Source organism: Mchenga conophoros, linkage group LG7, assembly GCF_057382185.1.
Source record: "Mchenga conophoros isolate Kocher_MC1m ecotype Shallow Benthic linkage group LG7, M_conophoros_male_GT1.1, whole genome shotgun sequence".
NCBI classification, from domain to species: domain Eukaryota; kingdom Metazoa; phylum Chordata; class Actinopteri; order Cichliformes; family Cichlidae; genus Mchenga; species Mchenga conophoros.
Window position 1 is genome coordinate 26,776,608 of NC_140532.1, and position 27,134 is coordinate 26,803,741.

General features: G+C 38.9%; 1 protein-coding gene across 2 annotated transcripts; it reads right to left on the minus strand.

Annotated features, from left to right (window-relative positions):
* Positions 1–2,677: 2,677 nt before the first annotated feature.
* ric8a (RIC8 guanine nucleotide exchange factor A) lies at positions 2,678–27,020 on the minus strand. Of its 2 annotated transcripts, XM_085283170.1 has the most exons (16): positions 26,952–27,020; positions 25,708–25,979; positions 20,186–20,233; positions 19,921–19,938; positions 16,361–16,574; positions 14,411–14,562; positions 14,229–14,309; positions 13,630–13,729; positions 13,127–13,314; positions 12,906–13,000; positions 12,664–12,814; positions 12,268–12,363; positions 12,028–12,172; positions 9,569–9,713; positions 8,008–8,127; positions 2,678–6,421 (listed from the first exon to the last, which is right to left on the minus strand). In XM_085283170.1, the coding sequence occupies exons 2-16, from the start codon at positions 25,798–25,800 to the stop codon at positions 6,280–6,282; spliced, it is 1,788 nt and encodes a 595-aa protein (XP_085139296.1). In that variant the 5' UTR covers positions 25,801–25,979; positions 26,952–27,020; the 3' UTR covers positions 2,678–6,279. The 2 variants fall into 2 exon arrangements, with proteins under 2 accessions (XP_085139296.1, XP_085139297.1); XM_085283171.1 differs by lacking the exon at positions 19,921–19,938.
* Between the last annotated feature and the right edge of the window lie 114 nt (positions 27,021–27,134).

Genomic DNA, 27,134 nt, shown 5'->3' on the forward strand with positions numbered 1-27,134 from the left:
GAAGCAAACTGGCACTATATAAAAAAAACTGATTAACAGTGAATTAGGAAAAAGCTTAGAAAAGGCTGAGTTGCCCATTAAAAGGTTTAACAGGCAAAGAGAACAAAAAACTGCATCACAATCTCAGGAAGTAAAGTTTTGGGACATTTAATGGTGTCCCAATGTCTTTAAAGATTCAACTACACTATAGAATAAAAGTTAAGGTTTCCCATGGGAGAAAAATGTCTTGAAATAAAGGAGCAATCACACTCCTGCAAGAATTGTTAAATAATAATTTAAAAAGATGCCAAATGTGTTCATATTCATCTCCCCGACTTTCTTTCTTGGATTCTGCTAGAGAAGGTTTGCATGGTTCACAGTTTACAGTAATTGTTATCTCACCAGCAATAATCTTACCTGATTTAAAACTGGACAATCTCCCTTCAGTGTAGTCTTCTTGTGTTCTAAACACTTGCACTTGTTCAGTGCAGACCAGAGCAGACCAGCCAACATCAGTGAGTCTCATGTCCAAACCTAAAGGCAGTTCAGGAGCATTGTTCTTCTCTTATATCGAAAGTTGGCGGACCGGATGCCGAACCATAAAGACGTCACACGTGTGATATTGCAATTAACACTCTCAAACGTGAACAACATACCAGTGTGTCGGGTCAATCTTTACAGTTAGTTACTTTTATTAAATTTCAGCTGCTTGAATAAAATAATTTGCCAGATATATGGATATTATCTTACTTTTAGATGAAAGATAAGTAGAGATCTAGAACAAAGAGCAACTGAGCAAAAGAAAAATAGCAGGAGTACAGAAGCTGCTCAGAGCTGCACAAGATGACTGTTAACTGTTTAGATAATAACACAAGAGGTTAGCTACTAATGTATTGTCAGGCCACTATTCGGCCATGGTGAATATTCCTGCGACTAAATCTTCTGTTGTTCCTCGTAAAGATTGTCTCACTCCATGAATTAAACTCTCCATCTTCTCTGATCTGCCTGCCTGGTCACTGGACCCCATTGCACCACCTTCTAATTTAATCTTGTGTCTTTTGCTCAGTTGCCAGCCTGCCTGTTTCCCCATGCTCATTGTTCCAAGTTTTCCTATGTTTTCTTTGGATAATAAACTCGTCAAATTATATTCTAACACCCATGGATCTGATTATCTGCTGTCTTGACAATACAAGGGAAGCTAGGGACAAAACACAGAGACAAGCCTAAGACTGACTGGACACGAAAGGGAACTAACAGCATCAAACCAAGGAACTAATAACCAGACACATAAATAACAGAGAACTAGAACCTACAAATCACATCCAAAACCTAAAAATAAATCATGAACCTACAAAATTCTTAACACTGTGTCCACTGCCCATCAACCATAACAAAACTTGTAACATCAAGTTATCAGTTTTAACTTAAAACTGAGGGCTATCTTCTAATTTATGCATCGTATAAAAACTTCACCAAAGGTTTCAGTTCTCAATTGAGAAAGCAGTACCAAGATTCAAAGAGAGATGTGTCTAAAGACCACAGAATAAATGCAGTAATGCTAGTGAATGACTTAGCTGGTGATTGATTGTAGTCTCAAAGAAGATGATAAGCTAAGGACAACCTGGAGAAAGATTATGCAGACTGGAGGCGTTTCTTTTTCTTTTGAGATTAAACTAGAGTTCATTGGCCATAAAGATGCTGCTTATGTTCAGAGAAAGAAGGGTGAGGGGTACAACCCAAAGAACATTGTCCCCACAGCGAAGCACAGTGGTGGAGGTATTATTCGTTTGGCTGCATCAGTTCATCTGGAACTGGGAATCTTATGAAGGCAGAAGGGCTAATGAAGAAAGAAGGATATGTGAAGATTTGAAAAAACACCTCAAGCAGTCAGCAACAAAACTGGTTCTGGCCAGCATGATGAAAACATGCATCCCTCCTGATGAAGAACGATCTCCAGAAGACCAAAGGGAATTATTGACTGGCTTGCTCAAAGCCCTGATTTGAACCCTATTGAAAAATCTGTCGGGGGAAGTGAAGACCAAGGTTCATGCCAGGAGACCATCAAACCTGGAGGCGATTTGTCAAAGAAGAATGATCAGGTGACATGTGAGACTTGCTGAGAACTACAACAAATGACTGCAGACTGTTATCCAGCAAAAACAATACAAAACTGACTATTAGCATCAGGAGGGCTAATAATTTTGACCCTGGCAGTTTTGTTTCTAGACTAATGTAAGCATCCATAATAAGACTTTTGAAAAAGCTGTGTTACAAATACCATGCTCTGTTTAACAGCTCTTGGGAAATACTTTTGAAATTTTCATAGTGCAACTAATAATTTTGTCCTCATCTGTAGTTGTTGGAACAAAAGCAGAAGACAAACGAGGAAACAAAAACATCTGAAGAAATAAAAGAAAAACATCAGCAGCACATCAGTGTTTGCTTGACAGTGAACAAAGACTGGTTGTGTTGTTTGTTACGATGAACCCTGGATGAAATCATAGTTTTATACTGTGTATAGCACACAGAGCCTCTCCCTGCTTGAGCCTGACACATGAAGACATGCATCCAGGTTGGCACCCAGCATCATCTACACCCTCTCTTTGCAGCCCTTCCACCATCTTCTTGAGCGGTCAATTCAATTATCTCCTCTCTCTTTTTACTTGAAATTATTACAATAACCACAAGAGAATGAAGATGTGAGAACTTTTGGTCATTTAAACACATTTAATGTAGTTTGCAGTCCACGATAAAATGATCAGCTATACAAGAACAATAGAAAGGAGTACACATATAGTATTTCAGACTACACTCTGCATTAGAATATTTCACCTTTAATTGATAGGATGATGTCTGCAGTTCATTTCAAGTCTAAAAATAAAATATCTGGAGGACATTATTAAAAAGAATGGGCATCTAAAAGTCATTCAGATTTTTTCAAAAATATAGCTGAGTCCACCATCAAAAATTGAACAGCTGCTCTTTTACTTTCATACTTTGCTATTCTACTGCTCTAAAGAAAAAACCGATACATCGTGTCCTCACAAAGAGCAAGAGCGTTCTGTAAAAATCTCCTACAATGTTCAACTTCAAATAAGAGAGACTAGTTTTAATTATGAAGACAGTTTTTCTGCAACAGGTCTCTTGATTGTCATGAGTAGCACTAACTGGGATGGAGGTTCTGGAAAATATGTGATACTTTTGAGTTTATATCAAATTCTTTGCACTTGTAAGAGACCTCACAACGTCAACAAATCAATTACAACAAATCACGGACCCTTTGTACATGTAGAGGTTCTAGCAGAGCCAGGCTCAGGGAAAGTCAGCAGTGGATGGGAATGAGACTGCAGATATGTCTGTGAAGGTTCTCAGTCGTAGTCAAAGGAGCTTGCAAAGAAAAGCGTCTGGACTTCTTTAAGTTGCTTGAAGACGTTTCACCTCTCATCCGAGAAGCTTCTTCAGTTCTAAGGTCAAATGGTGGAGAGTCCCAGATATAAACCTAGTGGGAGTGACCCCCCCACAGAGGGACAAAAGGGCCCCCTGATGATCCTCTAGTCGCCTGAGCCAAGGTGTGAAACTGGGCGTGGGTCTCAATCAGCCAGAGTTTCGGGTGTGTTCGTTGTGAAACCTGGCCCCACCTTATCATGCGAATTCGCATGCAAGCGCCTTTGACGAGACTGCAGATAGTATGTCTCTACTCGAAAAAAATTACCCTGTGCCCTGTAAACAACAGTCACAATGTGGAACCCAGTATTTGTCAGGAAAAAAACAAAACAATTTCAGCTTTATGAAATCTAAATAGACATCTTCATTCTAAACATTCAGAACTATTACAGGGAACCATGCGTTGTCATGACAGTAATATTTCTGATTTGGACAATGGTTACATTTTCTTTGCCTGAAATCTGCAGGTTTTCAGTTTGGTTGAAACAAACTTGTAATGACTGTATAGCTGATATCTGTGTTTTTCAACCCTGAAGGTTTCATGTGGCTAGTTATTGTACTTATGAGCGTTCAGAAATATATTTATGGCTGCATCTTGTATTTATGAGGGCTCAAAAAAGCTGGAAAATAATGAAGTAAAACATCCAACCATCTATATGTATTTTGAAGACTTATAATTTGAACATTTTTTTCATCACTTTTTTTCATATACAAAAGTCTACTGATTGTGATGGGTTCAGATGGGTCCTGGTGCAAATAAGAAGGAAGATCTCTGAGAGGAAGGAAGATAATTCTTTGATATTTAGGAGCCGACTAAGATAAATACAGTATCCTAAAAAAATTGATCCCTAAAAAAACAGCAAAACCTACATATAACTTGAATCCAATCATTCCTCATTTCATATGCTTCCCACATATTCCTTCTTTTTCTCTGCTCCTCTACTTTGACATCATCACAGTCGCCATCTGCCTCCTTCTCACTTAGTATCCTCCTCTGGCACACCAACCCTCTGCATGTCCTCCTTCACTACATCCATGATTCTCCTCTCTGTCTTTTCCTCCTGCCTGGCAGCAGCATATTATACATCCTTTGTCCAATATATCTACTCTCCTCCTTAACATCTCTCACACCATCTCAGCCTACTTTGTTTCCAAAAGCTCAACCTAAGCTGTCCCTCTGATGTATTCTTTTCTGATCTTGTCCGTTCTGGTCACTGATAATGAAAACAGCTGCACCTCCTGCTTTTTTTAGTAGGTGCCACCCTCTACAAGTCATATATCATAAGAGGTCTCCTTACCATCTAAACCTTGCTCTCTTGCTGCCATGTGTCTCTCACAAATCACCCCTGACACTCATTTCCACTCACTCCACCCTGCCTTGACTCTCTTCTTCACCTCTCATACACTGTGGGGTGTTTATCCCAATTATTTAAACTCATTTACCTATAGTACCTCTGCTCCTTGCAGGATCACTTGTCTCCCTCGCAATCTCTCTCTCTCTCTCTCTCTCCAGAGCATACCTCCACATCTCAGGTTACCTTCCATCTGCTCTCCGTTCTCTCATAATGTCATAGTCCACAGAGACTGCTGCCTGGCCTCTGTGGACTGTAGATCCCTAATGCAATCCCCACCTTGAACCCATCTTACACTAATACTGCACACCTTCCCTACCACTCCTGTGTGCCGCTTCACACTGCGTCTTATGCTTTCTTCAGAGCCACAAACACACAGTGCAGCTCCATCTTACCTGCTCCATACTTCTCCATCAAAACTCTAAAGAAAAAAATATTGCATCTGTAGTGCTCTCTGTATGAAGCTGTACTGGTCCTTGCTGCCACATCTCCTCTCAGCCTAGCTTCAACAACTCTTTTCCATATTTTCATGGTATGGTGGCATCAACTTTACCAATCTGTACTTAGGACAGCTCTGCACATTACTCTTGTTATTGAAATCAGGACTTGTATGCTACTTGTCCATCCCTCAGGCATCCTACCACTATCCAGGATCGTGTTAAACAGTCTACTGCCCTCTCTCCCTGACATCTCCAAACCTCCACAGGCACGTTGCTTCATCCTCTTCATAGCTGCCCTTTCCTTCCTCCTTTCTAATCCTTTACACTTCCTGATTCACCAACTGACTTCTGTCCTTTCTCGTTTTCTTTATTGATGAGCTTCTCCTTCCTGAACACATTCTCTTCATTACATTTCCATCACTATCTTTACTCACCCAAACCTGCTTCATATCTTTTCTAACTCAATCTCTCCAAATACCCTTCTGCCAGTTTCCCTCACCACTACAGCTGTGCTTTCTCAGTCAAGTAGCAACACTTCCTACCACCTGTATCAACTCAGCCTTGAACACTGCACATCATTCTTCCTTCTTCAGCTTCCACCACCTAAACCTCTCCCCTGACTTCACTCACTTCCTCTTGATCATGCCCACAGCCATACAAACGACCATCTGATGCTTGCTAGCTACATTGTCCCCTGACATCTTTCCCTTATATAAAGTGTTTAAGGAATTTTCTCTTCCACTTGTTGTCAGTTAAGTGCTTCATAACACAACCTAGTAATTACATTTTTATATTTTATTGAACATAAATATCTTGGATGAAAAAACTATTCCTATTAAAATAATCATCCTTGTAAAATTATCTGAATTCTGTATTCGAGTTTATGATCATTTAAGTGGCTTCTTGTGTACCGGTTTCTGATATTTACTAAACAAATTAACATTTTCTTTCCTCGCCAATTAAATTGGGCAAAATGCGACAAAATTATACTTATGATATATGAATCGCTTAAATAGTGACACAGATTTTTTTAGGATTGTCATGGATGGAATTCGTTTCCTTCTTCAGTTTTCATCCTCACTGTCTAAATTAGGAGGGTCTTCTGACTGGAGCAATGGCTTGTTGGTCAGTTTATGGAGATCCTCTGTAGTCATCTCTGTCATTGTCCCATCCATACCGAGCTGCATGGGCTGTATTAAATGGTTTCTGCAGGATAAGTATTACAACAGAAATAAATATATACAGTGGGTAAACTAAGCACTAAAAAAAAAAATTGCTATTTTCTAAGTAAATATATTTCTAAAGGTGCTATGGACATGGAAAAAGTATTCAACGCGTTTCCTAACATTTATTTAATCTGTTCAAAAGCCTTTGATGATGATAACATCTTCAAGTGTGGAGCAACTAGTCATCTGTATTGCTCAGGTGTGATTTTGGCCCATTCTTCCACACAAACAGTCTGTGGGCCCCTTCTATAAACTCTGAGCCTTAGTTCTTTCCATAGATCTTCAATTGGATTCGGGCATTTCTAGCAGCTTTTTTCTCCCTTTCTCTGAAGCAAATTGAAAGTTTCCTTGGCTGAGTGTTTGGGATCTTTGTCTTGCTGAAACATCTGCCCTTCATCATCTTCATCATCCTGGAAGATGTTTTTTTTTAATCAAGAATGTCTTGGTACATTTTCCCATTTATCCTTGATTCAATTATGTGAAGCGTGCCAGTGCTACACAATGTTGTTCCCACCTTCAAACTTCACTGTTACTATATCTGCAGTGCTTTATGCCCTCCAGATATGGTGTGTATTATGGCATCCAAAGAGCTCAAATTTCTCCCAGTATTAAACAGCCTTGTCTAAATGTTCTTCTGCACTTCAACATGCTTTCTCTTCAGCTGCGGAGTCTTACATGGTGAGCATGCATACAGGCCATGGCAGTTGAGTGCATTACTGATTGTTTTCTCTGAAACAATTGTACCTGCTGATTCCAAGTCTTTCTGTAGCTCTCCACAAATGCTCCATGGCTCTTGAACAACTCTTCTGATAATTGTTTTCATGCCTCTGTCTGAAATCCTGTGGGGAACACCTGGCTGATTATGGTAAAATTATGTTCTTTCCACTTCCCGATGTTGGCACCAGCAGCGCTCACTGGAACCTTCAGTAGTTTCAAAATTCTTCTGTATCCAGTGACATCAGTATGTTTCACAACAATAAGGTTGCAAAGGTCTTGAGAGAGCTCACTGGTTTATCCATCATGATAAACCAGTGAGGCATTTTTATAAGTCATCAGTTGAGACTAATTTGAACTAAGTGGCAGGACTGCTTTCAAGTTACTGATAATTTCAGCTGGTGTCATGACTTCCTATGCCTTTTTGCACGTCTTTTTCTTCACGTGTTTAATACTTTTTCCGTGTGTCATTTCTCATTATCACACATAATTTAATTGATGGACATCTATGGTTTGGTTTCTCTGCATGTGTGAACTGGATGAGTTTTTACCAACATCTGGTGCAAATTTCACGTCAATAGCACCTTTAGTAAAATATTTACTTAGAAAATCGGTGACATGTTCACACTTATTTCACTGTGATGGTATTAATGATTACTGCAAAATATTCTCAACAATCATATTTTAGATATAAGTGTTCATCTCAACCAAATATATTACATTAACCTGGTACTTTTTAGGCATTTCAGGGCTGAACTTTTACATATTACACCATAGCATTAAAGGCTTCTGTTGAAGACAACAACTTGACCAGTGCAGGTTACTTGTGTGACTGTGTGTGCTTTTAGTGACCTTGACAGTTTGTCAAACATGTGGACCAATTTCATGGCTTCATATTCCTTTTGCTCTTCTGTCATTCCTTCCATGGGATTGGGCTGCTCCTCTTCTACAACTCCTGTTATTGGGTTGATTCTGCAGGGAAACAGAAATATATTTTCTTTAAAAAAGCTAAATGTGCATAACAAACAAACAAAGATGTAAAAAGAATTCAGCTGAGGTAGGGGTGGGTTTTGATTATTGATTTATCGATTAAAATCGATTTTGGCTTGGATAACATGATATCGATTCATTAAAACATAAATTTATTTTGCCCAGAACGCCAGAATCTCAGGTTAAACCTCACAAGATTTCTACAACCAGAGCAGGTACACGGATTCTGCACAAAGACGTAAACACAAAAACGCGGACACAACGCATCCGAATCAGTGAGATGTCGCCTTTCTCACACGACGGCACGTACGCGGACACGGACACGCCGTCGGGGCTGAAAGCCGACAGCTCACTGATTTTGAAGCGTCGGTGGGCGCTTTGTGTTTACGTCCTTTTTGCGCTCGATTCTGAAGCTGCAGGTTTTATCTCTCTCCAAACAATATTGACTTAACCAGCAGCCAAAGACGATCCAGCCTTGGTGCTCCCCCGGACAAGATAGAGGAGGTGGCTGGGGAGAGGGAGGTCTGGGCTTCTCTGCTTAGGCTGCTGCCCCCACGACCCAGCCCCGGATAAAGCGGAAGAAGATAGATGGATGGATGGATGTACAATATCACTAAAAAGCTATTCTGTCCTATTCTATTCTTCATTTGTTTTGTATTATACCTTTACCAAACACCATATTATAACATATTATAAATGATACATACATACATCCCTATACATCCTCAGCCACATCAAACACTAGTCACCACTCATAGTCATCACTTAGTTGTAAATATATTTCATCTTGTGTCCTGTTTACTTTCTTCACTTCCCTGACTATCCTGCTTTTTCTTTGCCAACCTCTTCCTTTGAATACTTTCCTGTACTTCCTCATTACAACACAAAGTCTCATTGTCCTCTTTTCTGTGTCCATAGGATACACCAAATACATCGTTGGCACTTTCTCTCATCACTTCAGCAGTCCTTTCCCAGTCATTTGATAACTCTTCCCTACCACCCAGAGCCTGCTTCAACTCTTCACTGAACTCTATGTAATATTCTTCCTTATTCAGCTTCCATCATTTAATCCTCGCCTCTCTCTTCACATACTTCCTCTTCTTGATTTCATAGTCATCCTACAGACTACAGACCACAATCTGGTGTTGCCTAGCTACATTCTGTTCCCTTCACCTGCATGTCTAATGAATTCTGCTCTAATCACCGCTCTCTCCCTCCCGTGGGACACTCTCTACCACTTCATCCAACTTCCTCCAGAATTCCCTGTGTGCATACACCCCGTGATGCACACACACTGACAACATTCAATACACCCCCCCACCCCTTCGATTTCCAGCTACAACTTATGATCCTCCTTAAGTTGTTAAAAATGCAAAGTAGAAATTTTGATAAGGAGCTGACATAGTGTTCTGTTGGTACTGACTGGGCTTTGGCCTCTCTGTACTCTTCTGTCTCAGAGTCCTCATCCTCGGAGTAGATTCCAGGGTCTTTACCTCCTCTAAGCAGTCCTCTGGCAGCCAGCAGGCCTGCAGCATTGCCATATCCAGTATACTTAATGAACCTTGAAACTTGAAAGAGAGCATATTACTGTTAAAATGGCAGCATTCTAGCACAATAAAAAGAGCAATGAAATTAGGATCATTTATGCACCTGACGACCTCAAAATAAGCTGATATTTTTTGTCTAAGCATGTCCAGTGAAGAGATGCTTCATACTATAAAAACTGGCCTTCAAAGTCTATCAGAGCAGGTTCAAAGTTGGCTCTTTTTAAGTCACCTTAATTTTTCCAGCATTTATGAATTCTCGTAACTTCATAAGTACAGGAAATAGCTACGTGACATTTTTATGGATGAACTTTAGTTTCTACTAAAAAACGCAACCAAATCAATTTTACACCTAAAAATGTCTTTAGAAACAAAACTTTTTATATATTTACAACAGTGCGAAAAATGTTCGTCCCCTTCCTGTTTTCCCGTATGTTTGTTACATTTAAATGTTTCAGATCAGCAAACAAATTTAAATAGCAGACAAAGACAAGACAAGGAAACACAAAATGCAGTTTCTAAATGAAGGTGTTCATAATTAAGGGTGAAAAAAAATCCAGACCCACTTGGCCCTGAGTGAAAAAGTGAATCCTGAAAGAGGATGTCTGGCTAGCTGTTCACCACCTCAAGCTGAAGTGCACTTGGGTTCTGCCTCAGTCTCATACCTCAGACGATTTATAATCTTATTGGGTGAAACACACTATGCAATATGGAAGGTCTTCCTTTACCTACATTTCTTTTACTTGAGAAACGTAGGGTGCTACAGAGGGTGGTGAAGGCTGCACAGAGAGTTGTCGGAGGCAGCCTCCCAACCATCACAGACGTATACACCTCCAGATGCAGGAAGAGGGCCACCTGTATCATGAAGGACCCCACTCACCCAGCACACACACTCTTCGTCAAGCTCCCCTCAGGCAGGAGGCTGAGGAGCATTAAATGCAAAACCACCAGACTGAGAAACAGCTTCATTCCAGATGCTGTGAGACTTCTCAGTGCATAAATGGACAAGAACTGATATTGTAGCACCTTAATCACTACTGACACTTACTGACACTGTCATTTTATCAATGCGGGTCATCATGCCCTTTTGCTGCTAAAGTATTTATACCTACATTCTATATCCATACTCCATACTGGTAGTCAGGTTGTTGCACTCTATTTATCATATTATTTATCGTGTTATTCTATTACTTGTTATTCTGTTTTGTTTAAAAAACAACAACTATTTATTTATTACTTTTTTTAAAATTCAGTTTCTTCGTTATTCTGTTTCTATTCGCTCTGGGACCGTGTGTACATCATGTCGTTCCACCTCATGTAAACATGTGATGCGAATGACAATAAAGCTTCTTGAATCCTTGAATTGTGATTACTCTGTATTAAAAGAATCTTCCAATATAACATTTTTATGTACAGCTATTTGGAGCCTTCAGTCCTTTGTTTGAGAATCTTTTAAATTTAGTTAGTGTCGGGTACTCGTTCTGTCTGTTTCCACTGTTTCCATCAGATGGCATGCAACTGTCCCTTCTATTGTTGAAAATGTAGCAAAAAAATACTGTTTAACAAAGACTTTGTTCTTAACATCTAGAAATATTATAAGATGCCAACAGTGTTGGGTACTGACTAGCATTAACTCGTAGTTCTTAACGTATTCACGATCTTAAAGGTAGTTTTATTTTCTTTGCAGACAACCTGGTGGGTTTCAGCTTGATTTGATGAACTGAAACAGCTGTTTCCAGGGACGGTCTTGCTAGTTTAAAAAGTTCCATAAACCTTCTCTGTTGTCAGTAATGTTGCCGGCTCAGCTGGACCTTTCAAAGAGTTTCTGTGTAGTCAGGATGTGATCACATTATGTTTGTTGCAAGCTAGTTCTTGCTGCAAGGTGTTTAATCATTACAGTTACATGTATATACTTTGCCATGGCAGATCTCTGCAGAAAGTTGTCTTGTTGCACATATCCTCACAGACGGGCTATGACTCTTCCAATTATCTTAATTTATATTAAATATACAAGCTTAACATGCTCACGGGAAAACTTGCTTCGATGCATTCTTGGTTATCATGACAGAACATGTTGATCATCAAAGATTTGCTAAAGTTAGTGCACAACAAAAAGTTAACTGAATTTTTTTCTCATATTTGACTAATTTTAGATGAAATGACCCAGTACACTCACTCCAGTATTCAGGAGGAGCTACTCAGGAATTTGTGGTTTTAAAGGTTCAGTGTGAACTTATTTTTTTCTGGAGAGAAGGTGGAGTGACTTTAACATCACCTTTGTACCTTAGTGATTGCTTCTCTCTCATCAAAAAAGTGATTTTGCATCACTCTCTCTCACCACTTTCTTTGCAGAGAACAAAGAGGAATTCAGCCGCACAGTCCTTGACGTCAGTGTCAATGAGGGTCATAAGGCGGACTATTTTATTCCTCAGCGTGTTGCCCACCTCTGGCCTGTTTTTCACATCACGTAGTGGTGGCAGCACCTAAAACACAACCCACACATAAACATATAAACATACAAGAACAATCAAAATAGCTAAAATGTTCAGAGATAATCTCTGTAAGATGAATAACTGACTTTTGACCTGAGGAACTTCCTGGTCTCTCTGTGGATACGGGCACTCTCGGTCAACAAGTTCAGTGATGGAAGAAGGGTCTCCTTCAGCTTATGACCCTTTGAGACAGACAGACATGCAAACTTGTCAGTTGTAGGAAAGCAGCTAAAATGTGGATTATTAGAGCACATTTTAAACAACCGGTTTAAGACTTTTCAAATGTAATGATCTACAATGTGGATCTGAGGGCAGCAAATGAGACACGCTCAGCCTGGTTTGTAGTAAACATGCCTTTGTCAACAACATAGCAATTTGTTATGAATTTATGTTAGATATACTTTAGTGCACCTCAGCTTTTATTTCATATTAACTGTAGAGGTAATGAACCACCAACAGCATGCACTTGTGGCTCGTCTTACCCGGTCAAGTCTTTTCTCCATGAATTTTAGCAGCGTGTTCACAGCATCCATGTTGACACCCATATATTCAATGGAACCTTGCTGCACCTTGGGCATCAATAATACATCCAAACAAGGCAGAGGGAGGTTACCTAGTAAATTCACAGTATGGCTGAAAAAAGAAAGGACAAAGGAATGAAGGGCGTGGCGTCACAGGGGAGCAATGACTATATAAATCAAGTAACCAGAGAACAGAGAATCACCTGTGAAACTCTTCAGTCCGCTCCTCTCCATCAGCGTGGCTCATTAGACAGTGCCTCAGTATGGCTCCCAAATGTCTGTACACAGCTGCCTCTTCCTTCACATATACATCAGACACAAGTTGTTCACCAGTCATGAAGAGAACTCTCATCTTTCTTTGAATTTGCAACAAAATGTTTAAATCTTGTGACTCTCTCCTAATTAATCTAATTTGCTTCGTTACCTCATCAACTTTGCGTCTGTTTATGTCAAACGTGATGTTGAATAGTATTTTCAGTATCTCCATAGCTAGTTCTGTCTGCTGCCGGCTCAGTGGGGGCAGCTCTTCGGTCGGGATGCCTTCAAAACCTGCTCTTGCTGTCTCCAGGGTCCCTGAGCAGCATAGACCCAGTGTGGCTTCCAAGTGGTTTCCTTGAATTACAGACAAGACACAAGTTATCAACAGGTTCTTTTGGTTTGATTAATTGTACCATGTCTTTACCAAATTTACTTCATCTGGATGCTTTCCTGATAATGTTTGTTTGTTTTGGGGGTTTTTTAACCTTTTTTTTTTTAATGAAATGAAAATAAAATGAATGGGTTTTTGAACTTTAGTCAGCTTCAGATCTGACTCCATCTTTTGGGCTAAGGTCCACCTCTCATATTTGTTTTTCCATATTCATCCAACAAAGAAACAAAGAAAGCTAAACCAATCACACAACATCCTTGGAAAAGGTAACAAATCACCTAGAAGGCTGACACCATGAAGCTCCTGAGCCAGCTGTGCCCTGACATCCACTCTTAGGGCAGTCAGCAGGAAGGTTAGGCGCAAGTCAAAGAAACGTACCTGGGAAGAGAAACCTTATTTTGAATGCATATGTTGCATTCTAGCAAATATTCAGTAACAAATACGCTTCAAAAACTACATCTGCCAGCTATAGTACTCCTTTAAAAATGCATTAAAGAAACATTTTCATTACAGTTGTCATAGTGCTTGGTCTCTGACCCAGAGATTGTGTTTGGAGACTAAATTTTGACTCATCATGATTACTCTGGTTTGGTCTTGATGTTTTAAGTCTCTGCTTTAGAGCTTCTCTGTGTCTTTCCTCAGTTTGCCTTCAAGCTTCATTTTACTTATTGTGCTTTTGTGCTTTCCCTGTATTTCCCATTAAGTCTGTGTTGGTGTAACATGGCCCTTGTCAGCTACTTCCTGTTTATTCTGATAGTGTCTTCATGGTGCTGTGTTTTTTCTTTGATTCCCAGTGCTGCCATTTTTGTTTGACTCTACAGTGAACACAACAAATAATTCTACATTAAAGAGCTATCTGTCTGAGTAATGGTCATACCTCATAGTTCCAAGTAGGATCATGACACTGTTTCAATCTCTCTGCCACACCTTTAATCAGCTGCAGATCTGCTGCTACCATCTGACATCAACCCAGTGACAGAAATCCAGTCAGATTTTATAGATTATCACCAACCAATTAAAATGTGTTAATCTGAGGAATGCAAGGCACAGCAGACTGACCTGTCCTGTCTCATTGTGCAGCAGGATGTTGCAGATGGACTTGAGTGCCTCAACAATCATTTCCTGGTCAGGATTTTCTGAAGGAGGGGAAGATTCTTTCAGCACTTTACTACATAGTCCCGTCTCTTCCTCGTCTCCTCCCGCATCCTCTTCTAAGAAAAGAAAGATTTGCAATTTTGTTTAGCTTGGTCTGCCAACAACATGAACTCCCTTCAGCTAATCCATGATGTTTATTGATGGAGGAGAAAGATTATAAAGTATATGTCATGATCCTGGGTCTTTTGACCCAGCGTTTTGTGTTTTCTATTATTGTGATGTATTTTGGTTCTGGTTTTCTAGCTCTTTGGTTTTTGGTTCTGTTCTTCCTCAGTTAATGTCTAGTCATTTCTGCCTGTGTATGCCCCTGTGTCAAGTCCGTGTTTCTTAGTCTGTGTCTTTGCATGTGTGAGTTCTTTTTTTATTTTGTAGGTCTGTGTCTCTCGTCAGTGTTTCTAGTTTCACTTCCTCTTGTCTCGTTATGTCCAATTACTCCCAGCCGTGTCTCCCTCCTGTTTCTCGTGTGCATTGCTGGTTCATCTGCATTATTTCCATCCGTCATTCTGTGTTCTTTCCCTGCATCATCCTGCATCATTTTCTGTGTCTTCCTGCATCTCTGTTTCAAGGTTTGTTTTTGCTTAGTTTTCCGAGTTTATGTTTTCTCAGTTCTGTTTTCAGCCCCCTCGCCTTTTTGTATGTTCACTCTCCATTAATAAAGCTCCCTCACTTCAGTAATGCCTGCATCTTGGGTCCTTTAATAATTCCACACGGTTTGCCCTGCTAACCGTGACAGTATACAACGTTTAGGGGACAAAGAACTGGATTTCTTTTGTGCATAATACATCTCAATAAAATACATCTCAAAAAAGTTTTTTATTATTTAATTCAAAAAGCTCGCACTGTGCCAGCTGGGATGGGTCCCATGACCTCTGATTTTCATGAGCTGGGATAGCTCATGAAACATTCAGTTTAGAATAATAGTTGAGTAAATTACTAGTTAAACAGTATAACTGGCCTAATAAACACCTAACCTTTTGTTATCCTGCCTCTTAGTATCTGCATTTTAGTGTCTCCTCATCAACACTCTGCACATCCTGCATGTCGTTTTCTTACGAATGTACTAAACAACTAGTTAACTAACTATTAATTAACTATTATTTCTGTCTTTAACCCTCCTGAGTTTTTAGATTCTTTCACATCACAATCTGGAAGTGGTACAGCTCACCAAATAAGGCTACATGGCTGGGGGATCTAATTCTGCCATGTTAAACTGTACTGTTGCATTTGATTGTGAGTGCCTGAGAGCTGAACCTGCTCTGCTCAATGTGGGGCTTCTACATTGTCTCCTCACTTGGAGAAAATAATGATGGACCAATCTGTCTGAGAATGACTGCAGTCAGTCTGAGTCAAACTGAGACACATTGCCTCCCACCAGGTAACCTGTGCAATCGCAAAAAAATTCACTCACTAACCATCAGTTTTTTGTGGTTGCACAGAGGTGCCAATCTATTTGTCCTCTTGTGTGACTGAGGCCCCTAAGCTACAGAGGGTCTGTCTGTTCATATACTGTCTGTATTGAAGCATATTCATGGAAAGTTGATGGCAAAAAAGGTGGTAGAATATGCAAGCAACAAGGATGAGAGCCTTGACAGAACTGTCACAAAAAGCTAATTCAGGAACAGTATTTGTTATACCTACGTAGGTTTCCTAAGTAAAGTCTATGTTTCTGAACTGATGAAACTGAGAGTGAAAATGGAATTTAACTGTTAGATCTTCAAAATCAAAACAAGTCTTCATAACAATATATTTGGAATTACATCTTTGAATTCTCAAAACCTAAAATACAATCCTTTCTTGCTCTGGAAAGATGATGCAAAAAAAAAAAAAGGATTGATACCTAGCAATATTAATTACCTTGGCCATCCACTGACTGGCTGTGGGCAGGTGTGGTAGCACTGTCCACAGCAATGCTAGCATAGCGGGCAAGAGTGGACATGGCGAATTGGTTGGTGAATGGGTCCAGGCAATTTTTATCTCTGGACAGGATTCGAACCGTTTCCAGACAGGCCAGCAGACAGGAAGGCTGCAACTCCCGGTCCAGGAAACCGAGCACTAACTCCCCCAGATGCTGCGTTGCACATATACATGTATGTATGTATGTATATATGTATATATATATATATATATATATATATATATATATATGTGTGTGTGTGTGTGTGTGTGTGTGTGTGTGTGTGTGTGTGTGTGTGTGTGTGTGTGTGTGTGTATGTATTCATGGAGGAACAGTAGAAACAGAACAGAAATTGTGTTAGACTGTAGGCTATTGATGTTCATCAACAGAGTACACCTTCCTTTTTTGTGCAAATAGACACATACATTTATTTAAATAGGCAGATTTACATTTTAAACTGTTGAAAAATGAAACACCAAATCTGACAGCTATATCTGCAGCTTCTGACCTCAGTCTGAATGAATGTCCATCACACATTTTAAGTCAGGCAATGTTAGAACTGATTTTTGATCCATTTGCAGTATAACGCTTCTGTTTTTAAGATCATTTTCTGACTAATTGTAATGAAATCATGACCGTCTTAAGACTGCCAACAAAGTGAAATGTGTTACAGAAAATAACAGATCAGTGAGTTCGACCTACAGCCAGTGGTGAACAAATGATTGCTGTTTCTTACTGAGGATGGGTAACACAACAGATGAAACTGTACATTGAAAACTGAAACATGAAAAACACTACATACTAAACAGCAGTCTTACCGATAGTGACAAAGTATTTGTAGTGCTAATGATAACGGTCCAATGTCAAGGGGTTTCCTTGATAAAAAGCCCCACATTGTAGTGACCGAATGCAAGGAGCTACAAAGGTTGCTAAAAAGTTTCCTAAGCTGTCATGCACATCTACAAGCAGGACAGCTTAGCAGACCTTCAAGTAGGTGTATGCTTAGCGTGGGCACATGATTATTGGATAAAGAAGCCATGCAATAGAACTTTAGCTTCACCTTAAATAAACCTAAACCTTTAGCACTGAACAAACTCACCTTTCTTTTCCACCTTAACAATCAACTACAGTTTCTGTTTGGGTCTGTTTCCTACTGGATGAAATGCTTCCTTTTATAGGAATAAAACTGTTCTTCTATTTATCAGAGAGGAAAACACTTTGGAAAACAGTGTGGTTTCCAAAACCAGATACATTTTCTCAAACAGAATCTAAATCATACTGTTTAAAAACATTTTCAGATGCTTTTTTAAAGGATAAAGCTGCTAAATGCAGAAATATTGGTTTGTTTAAGTACATTTTTAGATATTTACTGCTTTCTGAATGAATTGCAGGTGTATTAGATACAAAATCACAATAAAACTAATCAATAAATGTTCTAATGTTCTATCTTCTCAGCTATTCACCTTAATCAGTTCAAAGATTGACTTTCATCAATACTGAATAAACTGTATGAGGTTTAGGCCATGAATGAATTTGCAGCAATATACTTAATGATAAACCAGATTTCTTTTTTCTAATCTTCAGAACTGCTTCTTTCTCATTAGTTTTTGTTCTTGTGTTATGTATCATCAGAATATCTTCTTACAATCAAAACTAATATGCCAGCATGATTAGTGTTCAAGCAAATGAATAAATCAAAGGTCTTCATTTCATAATTCCCATTGGATTCCATTAAACTATTGCCATTGTGATCTCACACCTATTTGTAGTTTTCTTTAAACCTTTGAACTGATTAAGTGTGTTTACATCTACTGACAAAAACCCACAATTTATCCTGGATTTACTCCAACATTATATAATATATCACTTACTCGAGTATTCTAATATAACGCTAAGGAAATGTTAGAACAGGTAAACATTTAACTATTCATTTTACAACAGAATCAACCTATAAGAGCTGGTTTTCCATTTCCTATTCTGTTTATCCTGAGCTTACTGCAGGGAAAAGGCCGTGTGATTCATCCCCTGTCGAGCACTAGTGCCAATAATCTTAATATTAATTGCCAGACAGATTTATTTGGCAGACAGATAAAAATCCCCATTCCCAAGAATTCTGTTATAAATAGTTCAGTACGTGTAAGAAATTTCCAACAAATTTTCACCAGACGTGTGTGAGCTGAGGAAACAGCAGCCTTCAGGGTTGAAAAATGAATCCGGCATGTTTGTACCTTAAATTAAAAATGACTGCTATGCTAAAATAACAGACCGTGAGCCTTCCACTTGGATTCTGTTTGTATTTATTTCTGTATGTGCTGTAGGTGTTATTGTGTTAAGTAGTCGAGTCAGAGATGGAAAAAAACACTAACAGTCTGTGACTAGTCTGCAGCTCTCATTTGACAGGAAGGTAAACTGGCTTAAATGATGGAGTAATACCATCAGGGTTTGGGTGGTTTGTTGGGTTTTCTTTGACATGTTACTCATTTTTAAGTGTTTTACAACAAGTTGCTTACCTTATATATTGGTATATGGTATCATGGATCCAGCTGAGGAACAGCTGAAGAACTTGTAATAAACTAAACCACATTTCAAATTAAAAGTTTTATTAAAATTGTGTATATACCTGTGTATATACATGTACATATTATGAGGTCTGGCTCTCCTGAAACAGTATGGTGGAAGCACTGATGTTTTGATTGTGAACAGCAGCAAACAAACAAGAATATGTTTCTTTGTAACTTTGGCAAACAATCTATAGAAAATCACATTTAGCATTTTAGCTTATCTTGTCTGGCAAATAATTCTGGAAATATTTATTACAATGTACATACTGGTTTGGACACAAAGTGTGTGCCCCTTCAGTAATGTACCTGTGACAGCCAGTGAGCTCGCCTTGTTTTTTTGGTTTCTTGTTGCCTGTCTCTTTCCGGTATCTGGTAGGTGGAGCTGACCCAATTATAGATGCAGCACACCTGAGAAGGCCAGTCCCCTTGCATTATAAAGCCACTTTGACTGAATCTCCAGCTCTCCCTGTCTTTTGAACACTGAAACAAGCTGCAACTCCCTCAGCCTCCCCGACACCAGCAAACAGTGTGTACAGATCATAGATGAAACACAATGACTTCAGTCACAGTTACCTTGAGAAATCAAAGAGCAGTGAATACTGTCCAAATCTGACAGCATTTTGTTAGGCCAGTGTTTATGAACCTTCAACTGACGTAACAAGAGCGACCCTATCAACTTCACAATTATGGGATGTAATCTATTCACAGCTGGCCAATCACTGCCATTTAAGAGCAGATCATTACTTTTCCTCTGGTTAAACACACAGATCCTTACAAGCATTTGATAATCCCCGAGAAGTAAATCACTCCCACTGTCATTTTCATCTCATGAATTATTTATATCCTATAATGAATTCTTAACAGGACCCCATCCAGAAAGAGTCACAAGTTGAAGATAAATTGTGGGTTCTAGGTTTCTAATGGAAGAGCACAACATGGTGTTCATTGGTTATTCATACCTTTTGTAACTTTCCTTCCTAAAACAGGCGAGTATACAAAGGAAAGCATAAAGCATGTTGGTACATCCAAAGAAATGATTAATCCTTAGCCAATTTTTTTTTCAGATGAAACTGAATTACACAGAACATTTAAAAAATGTAAACAGACTGGAAAGGACAAGCTGAAGTATTTCGATCCAGATGATCCCCTGCTGAACTTATCAGTTCAGCAGGGGATCAATTAATTATTTGCCCTATGTGTATAAATAGGAAATGTTATAAATACCTCTCTGTCCTTCTGCTCATCCCTGTTGAATGTAAAGCACTGGTTCATCTGAAGAAAAGAGAAGTACAAAGCACAAAAAAGGGAGTCAGTGGATAGAAGAAGCAGACAAGTTTGTGTTATGTTATTTGTACCAATAAGTCGTTGTGTTTGCAGTAATCGAGCCATCCATTCTCCTATGTACATCGCTCAGCTACAACTAAGAAGATATGTCTTAGGGTCTTCTAATATTGTTTAATCTTGATCTTGCAATGTAAAGTGACTTGAGTTAACTTTTGTTTTGAACTGGCAATATATCAACAGAAATGAACCGAATAATCATAATACAAAGTAGAGAGAAAAAATAAAGAAGCAAAAATGTAAAAATGATCCACATCACATCATTTGAAATATGTGACAGCCAGTGTGCTGGCCTTGTTTTCTTGTTGCTTTCAGGTATCTAGTAGGTGGAGCTGACCCAATTTCAGCACACCTGAGAAAGCCAGTCCCCGGTGTATTATAAAGGAACTCTGACTGAACCTCTGGGTCGTTTCATTATCTGAATCTTAATGAACACCGTTTTCTGTATGAGAGTTTTCTAATGTTAGTAATCATATTTTTTCTTAGATATTTTAATTGAAGATAGGCTTCAAATTACAAAAAGAGCATGCAATCATCCATCCATCAATGCATGCAGAACATTAATGCATGCGTAAGCCTTCCAAAAGACATCTCTCCAGTGTGTCATATCTCTGTGTAGCTCCTCAGTCATTCAGGTCATGGTAGTCTTAAATGCTTGAAAAAAATAGGCAGATCGACTTCAGTTGGTAAAGACACCTCTCATCAAAGAAGCATCTTCAGTTACAAAGTTACAAAGGTCCTTTCTATTGACTTGTTGTCTGGATTTACACAATTATCACAGATTACAAATGAGAACGTGAGCAACTTCCTTTCAGATGTTGTTCGTTTATATACAAATAGCCTCAGTACCAGATAAGCTGAGCCTCACTGTAGCTGTCTTTTGATGCTGACATCAAAAGAAACATGTCCATCACACATGCTGAAGTAGTCTGACCATTTACTAAAAATTAATCCACATCATTCACTTAATTCAAATACCGAGTTCTGAATTAAGGAAAATAAACATAAGTTATACCCATTATTTCATTAATGTGCCCCTACTAATATTTATGTTAATGCAAATTCCCACAACTCCCAGAAGGCTGGAAAACTAGAGCAGACTAACTCCAGTCTACAACTCAAAATATGGCAGTGTCCTGTAACAACCACTAAGCTTCTGATCTGTACGAGCTCTTTGGTGAAGTAGGATTTAACTGGCCTGTAGCTAAATCTATTTGTGTATAAGAAAATCTAATCCTATTGCCTTTGAGATTAACTCCTACACAGTCTCCGTGCTGAGGAAGCCATGAAGCATGGTGCACCTGGGGTTTGCAGAATGTAACAAAACTCATGTGACTTCATATACATATAACATGTAGTTCCAACTATCATTTCTAACATTAACTGACCTGGATAGACACCAAGCTCAGTTACATGGTAACACTGATACTCTTGTGTTTGTGACAGTGTGGTTAGCTTCAGCTGGCTCAGGAGAGCTGACATCAAGCTGGAAGCCACTGTAGTCTGCATATATATATGTATATATATATATATATATATATATATATATATATATATATATATATATATATATATATATATGTATATATATATATATATATATATATATATATATATATACATATATATATATATATACACACACACACACACACACACACACGAACATATACATGATGTGCTTTGACTCTGTAATGCTCAAAATTAATAGAATCAAGTTAAAACTGAGGGTTATCTAAAAACTTCAGCTAGGGTTTGAACGTTCACAACCATTGTGCCAAAAACAAAAGAAATTAGTGTATACTTGTTGACACTGAAACAGCAGGAGATAGATATACAAAGTTATTACAGTATTTCCAAGGATAAAGAACTGGACTGACAAGTATCATAAAGAAATTTAAAGAGAGCTGCACAGTACAGAGCAAGTTTTGCAGAGGTAGGAAGCAAAAGATTTCAAAGACTCTGGAAACAAAGCTAGTGAGAAATGTTTTTTAAAAACCACAGAACAACTTTCAAAGCACTGGTGAGTGATTGACCAAAATCATGAATTGTAGTATCAAAGGAGACCATCTCACGGACTGTGAGACTGCAAACTAAGAAAAACTCCACTTCTGCAGAAGTGTCAACTTCAAGCCAGACTGATGTATGCTAAGGACAACCTGGAGAAAGATTATGCATCTGAAGGTGTGCCTTTTGGTCAGATGAGACTAAAGTAGAGCTCTTTGCCATAAAGATGCTGCTTATGTTTGGAGAAATAAGGGTGAGGTTGTACACAATTCAGAACCCAAAGAACACGCAGTGGTGGAAGTATCATTCTTTGGGGATGCATCAGTTCGTCTGGACCTAGGAATGTTACGAAGGCAGGAGGAATCATGAAGAAAGAAGGATATTTGAAGATTTTAAAAGAAGTATTCAGCAGCAAAATTGGTTCTGGGTCATTGTTTTATCTTCCAGCATGACAACAACCCCAAACATGCATCACTCTTGGTGAAGAACAATCTCCAGAAGACCAAAGTGAACATTGACTCAGGAATTCAAGCCCTCAGTGGTAAATCAGAGTGGCTGTAGCTCAGGAGGTAGAGTGGGTCATCTACTGATAGGTGTGAATGGGTGAATAAGGCATGTTGTGTAAAGCATTGAGTGCTCTGGGAGAATAGAAAAGCACATGAATCAGTCCACCTGTTCAGTCCAATCCCATTGAAAAATCAGTGGGGTGACCTGAAGACCAAAGACCATGCCAACAAACAAATCTGGAGAGCCTGACAGATTTGCCAAAGAAGAATGGGCTGGGATTGATCAGTGTGCAAAGTAAAATAATGTAAGCATGTCAAATAAAAACTAGGATGTTTGGAAAAGCTATGTTATAAATTAATTACACTGAACAGTACACACTGAGCTATGACTGTATGTACTTTAGGTCCTTTAGCTTGTACTCTTTTTCTGCTTCCATACAATTAGAGGCTAACAAAACACTATATCTTAGAACAGTGGTAGGGAACTCCAGGCCTCAAGAGCCAGAGTCCAAGTGTCCTTGGTCCAACACCAGAGCTCTAACTTAATAATGTACGTAGAGTACAAAGTAGTTACCTAAAATAACTAATCTAAAAAGTAATGATAATCCTGAGAGTTATAGATAAAATATGAATTAATATCATCAGTCTTAGAGTAAGCTTATGGTTTAAGGGAAGTAGTATAATGTGTTATGATAAGCTTGAATTTAAAATGGAAATAAAATATCTGTAATATCACTAAACATTGCAGCTGAAATCTTTGACATTTTACTGGATGTACCTCAGCACTGATCTTAAACATGATCTCATTATCTTCGAGTAACTGCTTCTGCTTCTCTGTCCTCTTTTTTTCTCTGTATCTAAGCGATGAATCCATTAATTACATTAATTTCAAAACTCCCACAGTGCTCTTTCCCATTACTCTTCAGTGTCCTGACACTGACTCCTTTCCAAGGTGTATCAGAGTTACAAGGAAATCACACATGTTAGAAAAACTGAAAGAGCACAGAGAAACCTCTCTAGATGGCTTGAGTTACGACATACGTACATGTCAGATTCTGCAAGAAATTAGGATTTAATCTCAGAACAAACACCCTGGAAATTCTGGAGAGATTATATGCCTTGACTGGCTAAGGAAGGCTTTGGTGACCCCCTGGAAAACTGTGGCTGGCTGAGGAGAGGGACGTCTGGGCTTTTTTTCTTAGACTGCTGGCCTAGTGACACAAACCTGGATTAGTGGCAGAAAATGGATGCAATGGATGTAGATATTTGTGACAAAACTAACTTGCATTTCCCATTTCTATTTTTACGATCAGTGGCTCACATTAATTAAAAATAATTATTTTCAACAAATATTTCTCTCTTTTCTTTTTACATTTCTTTCTGATTTTCTACCACATTATGAAACTGACTTGCCTGCAATTCAAACTGTGTCAGGCTCAACTCTTTGTATGTTGGTGATCACATAATAAAACTTGGGACTAAACTACCACAGAAGTTCAAAGGGTTAAGAGGGAATTAATAGGCAGCTAAATAGATTACACTTACTGTCAACTTATGCCACATCATTATTATTATTGAAATTATTATTTTGGTGCAATGAATGTCTCAACTTTGGGATAAATAAACCATGTTTTATCCTATCTAATATTCATTTATTATTTATTAAGTAATTTAGGTGATTTATGATATGGGTGGTTCTACCAATTTCCCAGCACCAACAGCAGATCCCATAATACTTGGATAATGTTGAGGTCCAGGCTCTGGGGAGGCCAATTCACATCCAGTGGAATTTGTGACGGCATTTCAGTGTGTCTTATATCCAGGTATGCCTTTACTGCATTGTCAGCATATTCACTTTATCATTAAAAAAGTGAAAAATTAAGCCACTATCACACACTTTCCAGATGCTGTTGCACTGTGGATCCAAATCTGATGGCACTCATTTTATTGCATTCATAAATGAATTCATAAATGAATTTTGACAAGATCCCCAGCACCACTGGCTAAAATCAGCCCGAAACCATAACATGCCTCCTCCATATTTTACCATAGACACTCACTGTACCTTTGTTGCAGCTCTCTCCTGACATCCTGTATACACACTGGCAATGTTTTAAACCAAAGATATCTACTTTGGATTCATCACTCAATAAGACCTGTTGCTACTTATTTTCAGTCCAGTTTTTGTGTAGTTTGGTGTAAGAATGCGTTGTTGACAGCCACCCTTCCACTGAGACCATTTCTTTGGTAAACAGTAGATGGATCAAGGGTCAGATGCATCTCTCAGGTATGTGTCATGTTTATAGAATCAGCTAAAGAAACGGGAATGTGTTTTTACAACAGGCTATTTGTAACAAAGTTCCCAGTGATACAATTTATATTTGGATCTTTAAGTTCTCGTTTATTCCAGACACAGTACTGGTTCATCCCGTAAGTTAGATGTTTTTTTAAGCTTGAATGACTCATGGGTCAGTGCTCAGTTGCTTAACCGTCAAAAACACATTGCTGTCATGTCAAAAATCTGTCAGGTACAAGGACTGGGCTGAAAATGAGTGAAAAGCAGCGAATTCCAAAGAAGAACTTTGAAAGACCCAGAGAAAGCCTTGAGAACTGTTGCTTAATATCCCTTTAAAATTACGAGGAAATCTGGCTCCGTGAAAGCAAAACATGAAGAAGAAGAAGGGGTGGCTCAATACACAATATCGTATAGGCTATTAAGGTGTACAATGCAGCTTTAAACCCCATTTAATATAGTAAAGGTTCTACTTTTGAAGGCAGTTCTGATTTGGCAATTATTTCAGGATCATCTTCTGAATGGAAAGCGTTTCATAAACTCAAACAGCTGTTCTACAACGCACTGATTCCTCCCGATGTTGGAGGGCTGGTGTTTACCTGCTTGTTGTAGCTCTGTAAAGCCGTCAGAGCCGAGTCTTGGTCGCCCGTCTCCATCTCCTCTATAACGGCACTTAAATCCATGTTCATCATCACTGAGCTAGCTGCTGCTGCTGCTGATGATGATGATGATGAGGATGTCTGTATGTTTGTTCCCCGGACTGCGGATTCACGTTATGCTCCGTTACCTCTGACGGATGAAAGCATGACGTCTGAATCCCGACGATCTGATGAGAAGCGATTAGCGAACGGGGATTTGTGCCAGCCAAGTGCTGCGTTTAGAGTCCCAAGAAAAGACGGGAGAAATAAAATTTGTGATTATTTTTTTGTAAATGGAAAAGACAAGTGAGGATGTGGACCACAAGAAACGAGCAACATTAGACATCACTATATATGCAAAGTCTAACGACTGTAAAAGAACGCTCCTCTCTCAGACTGCGGGCTGCTTGTGGTGTTCATCAGAGTTTCTAAAAGCAGTATTGGAGGCAGAGAATTCAGCTTGAAGTGAAACTGTGAAGTGCGGCACACGTTAGACAAATGCGGGTCGGTGAGACTGAAACATCGTTCAGTAACTATCCTTTCATCATATCGAAGCTCAATGTGCTGGCTCAAAATTGTTGCAATTAATTGCAACATAAAGTAAGCCATCAATGACACTGTTGGGTGTCCCCATAGTGGCGTTTCAATAAAAAGAATAGAAAGAAAGAAGTGAAAATAAAATAGTGATATTTATTATTATTCTATACATGAGCAGTGAAATTGAAGAATTTGCAGTGCTTTAATAATGTAGACCTTTTTGAAGCCACAAAACAACTGAGAATGAATTCCACATACATTGTATTTTGAATTGATGTATCACTGATGCCATTTTAGAAAGCCCAAAAGTTTCGATTATCCTTTAAAAAGACAAACGGCCTTTGTGTGCAAGATTTTCCAATCGGTAACCTGAGCGATAGTGAGCAAGTCAGTGCAAACATGTGAGAAAAAAAATTCATATCAAACCGACTCTGAGCTGTTCCACAGTCCTCACTAATGTGGCAGTAGCCAGTCCAGTGAATTGAAAGTTGAGCAGAATCTTCTTTTTTACTGATAATTCAATTTAATAATACACAATAATAGCACATTATCAAGTGCTGCTCATATGCCATTCTCTGATATACTATTTAAACTGACATCATAAAGCGTTTTGAGGTTACTGTTGTTGTTAACTGTCGCCATGTAAATAAAATTACACTAACACATACCTAAAAGATAAACACGTTCGCTTTAGGTAACGAGGGTCTGCGCTCTTTACACTACCGCCATCAACTGGGCGTTTCTCGAACGAGACGTGGGCGTGCGTGTACGCTACTTAGTGTGCTCGATTTAAAATTCAAAGCAAACGCGCGTGCGGGGTGAAGGTTTTATGTTACCCGTAGTTAACCAAA

Bases quoted from the DNA above. Each gene is read 5' to 3' on its own strand.
- ric8a (XM_085283170.1), bottom strand. From the start codon at position 25,800: ATGATGAACATGGATTTAAGTGCCGTTATAGAGGAGATGGAGACGGGC. The intron at 13,001-13,126 runs GTAACGAAGCAA...GTATATGTGAAG, and splicing joins ACAGACGCAAAGTTGATGAG to GAAGAGGCAGCTGTGTACAG. The intron at 8,128-9,568 runs GTCAGTACCAAC...GTTTCCCTGCAG, and splicing joins TACAGAGAGGCCAAAGCCCA to AATCAACCCAATAACAGGAG.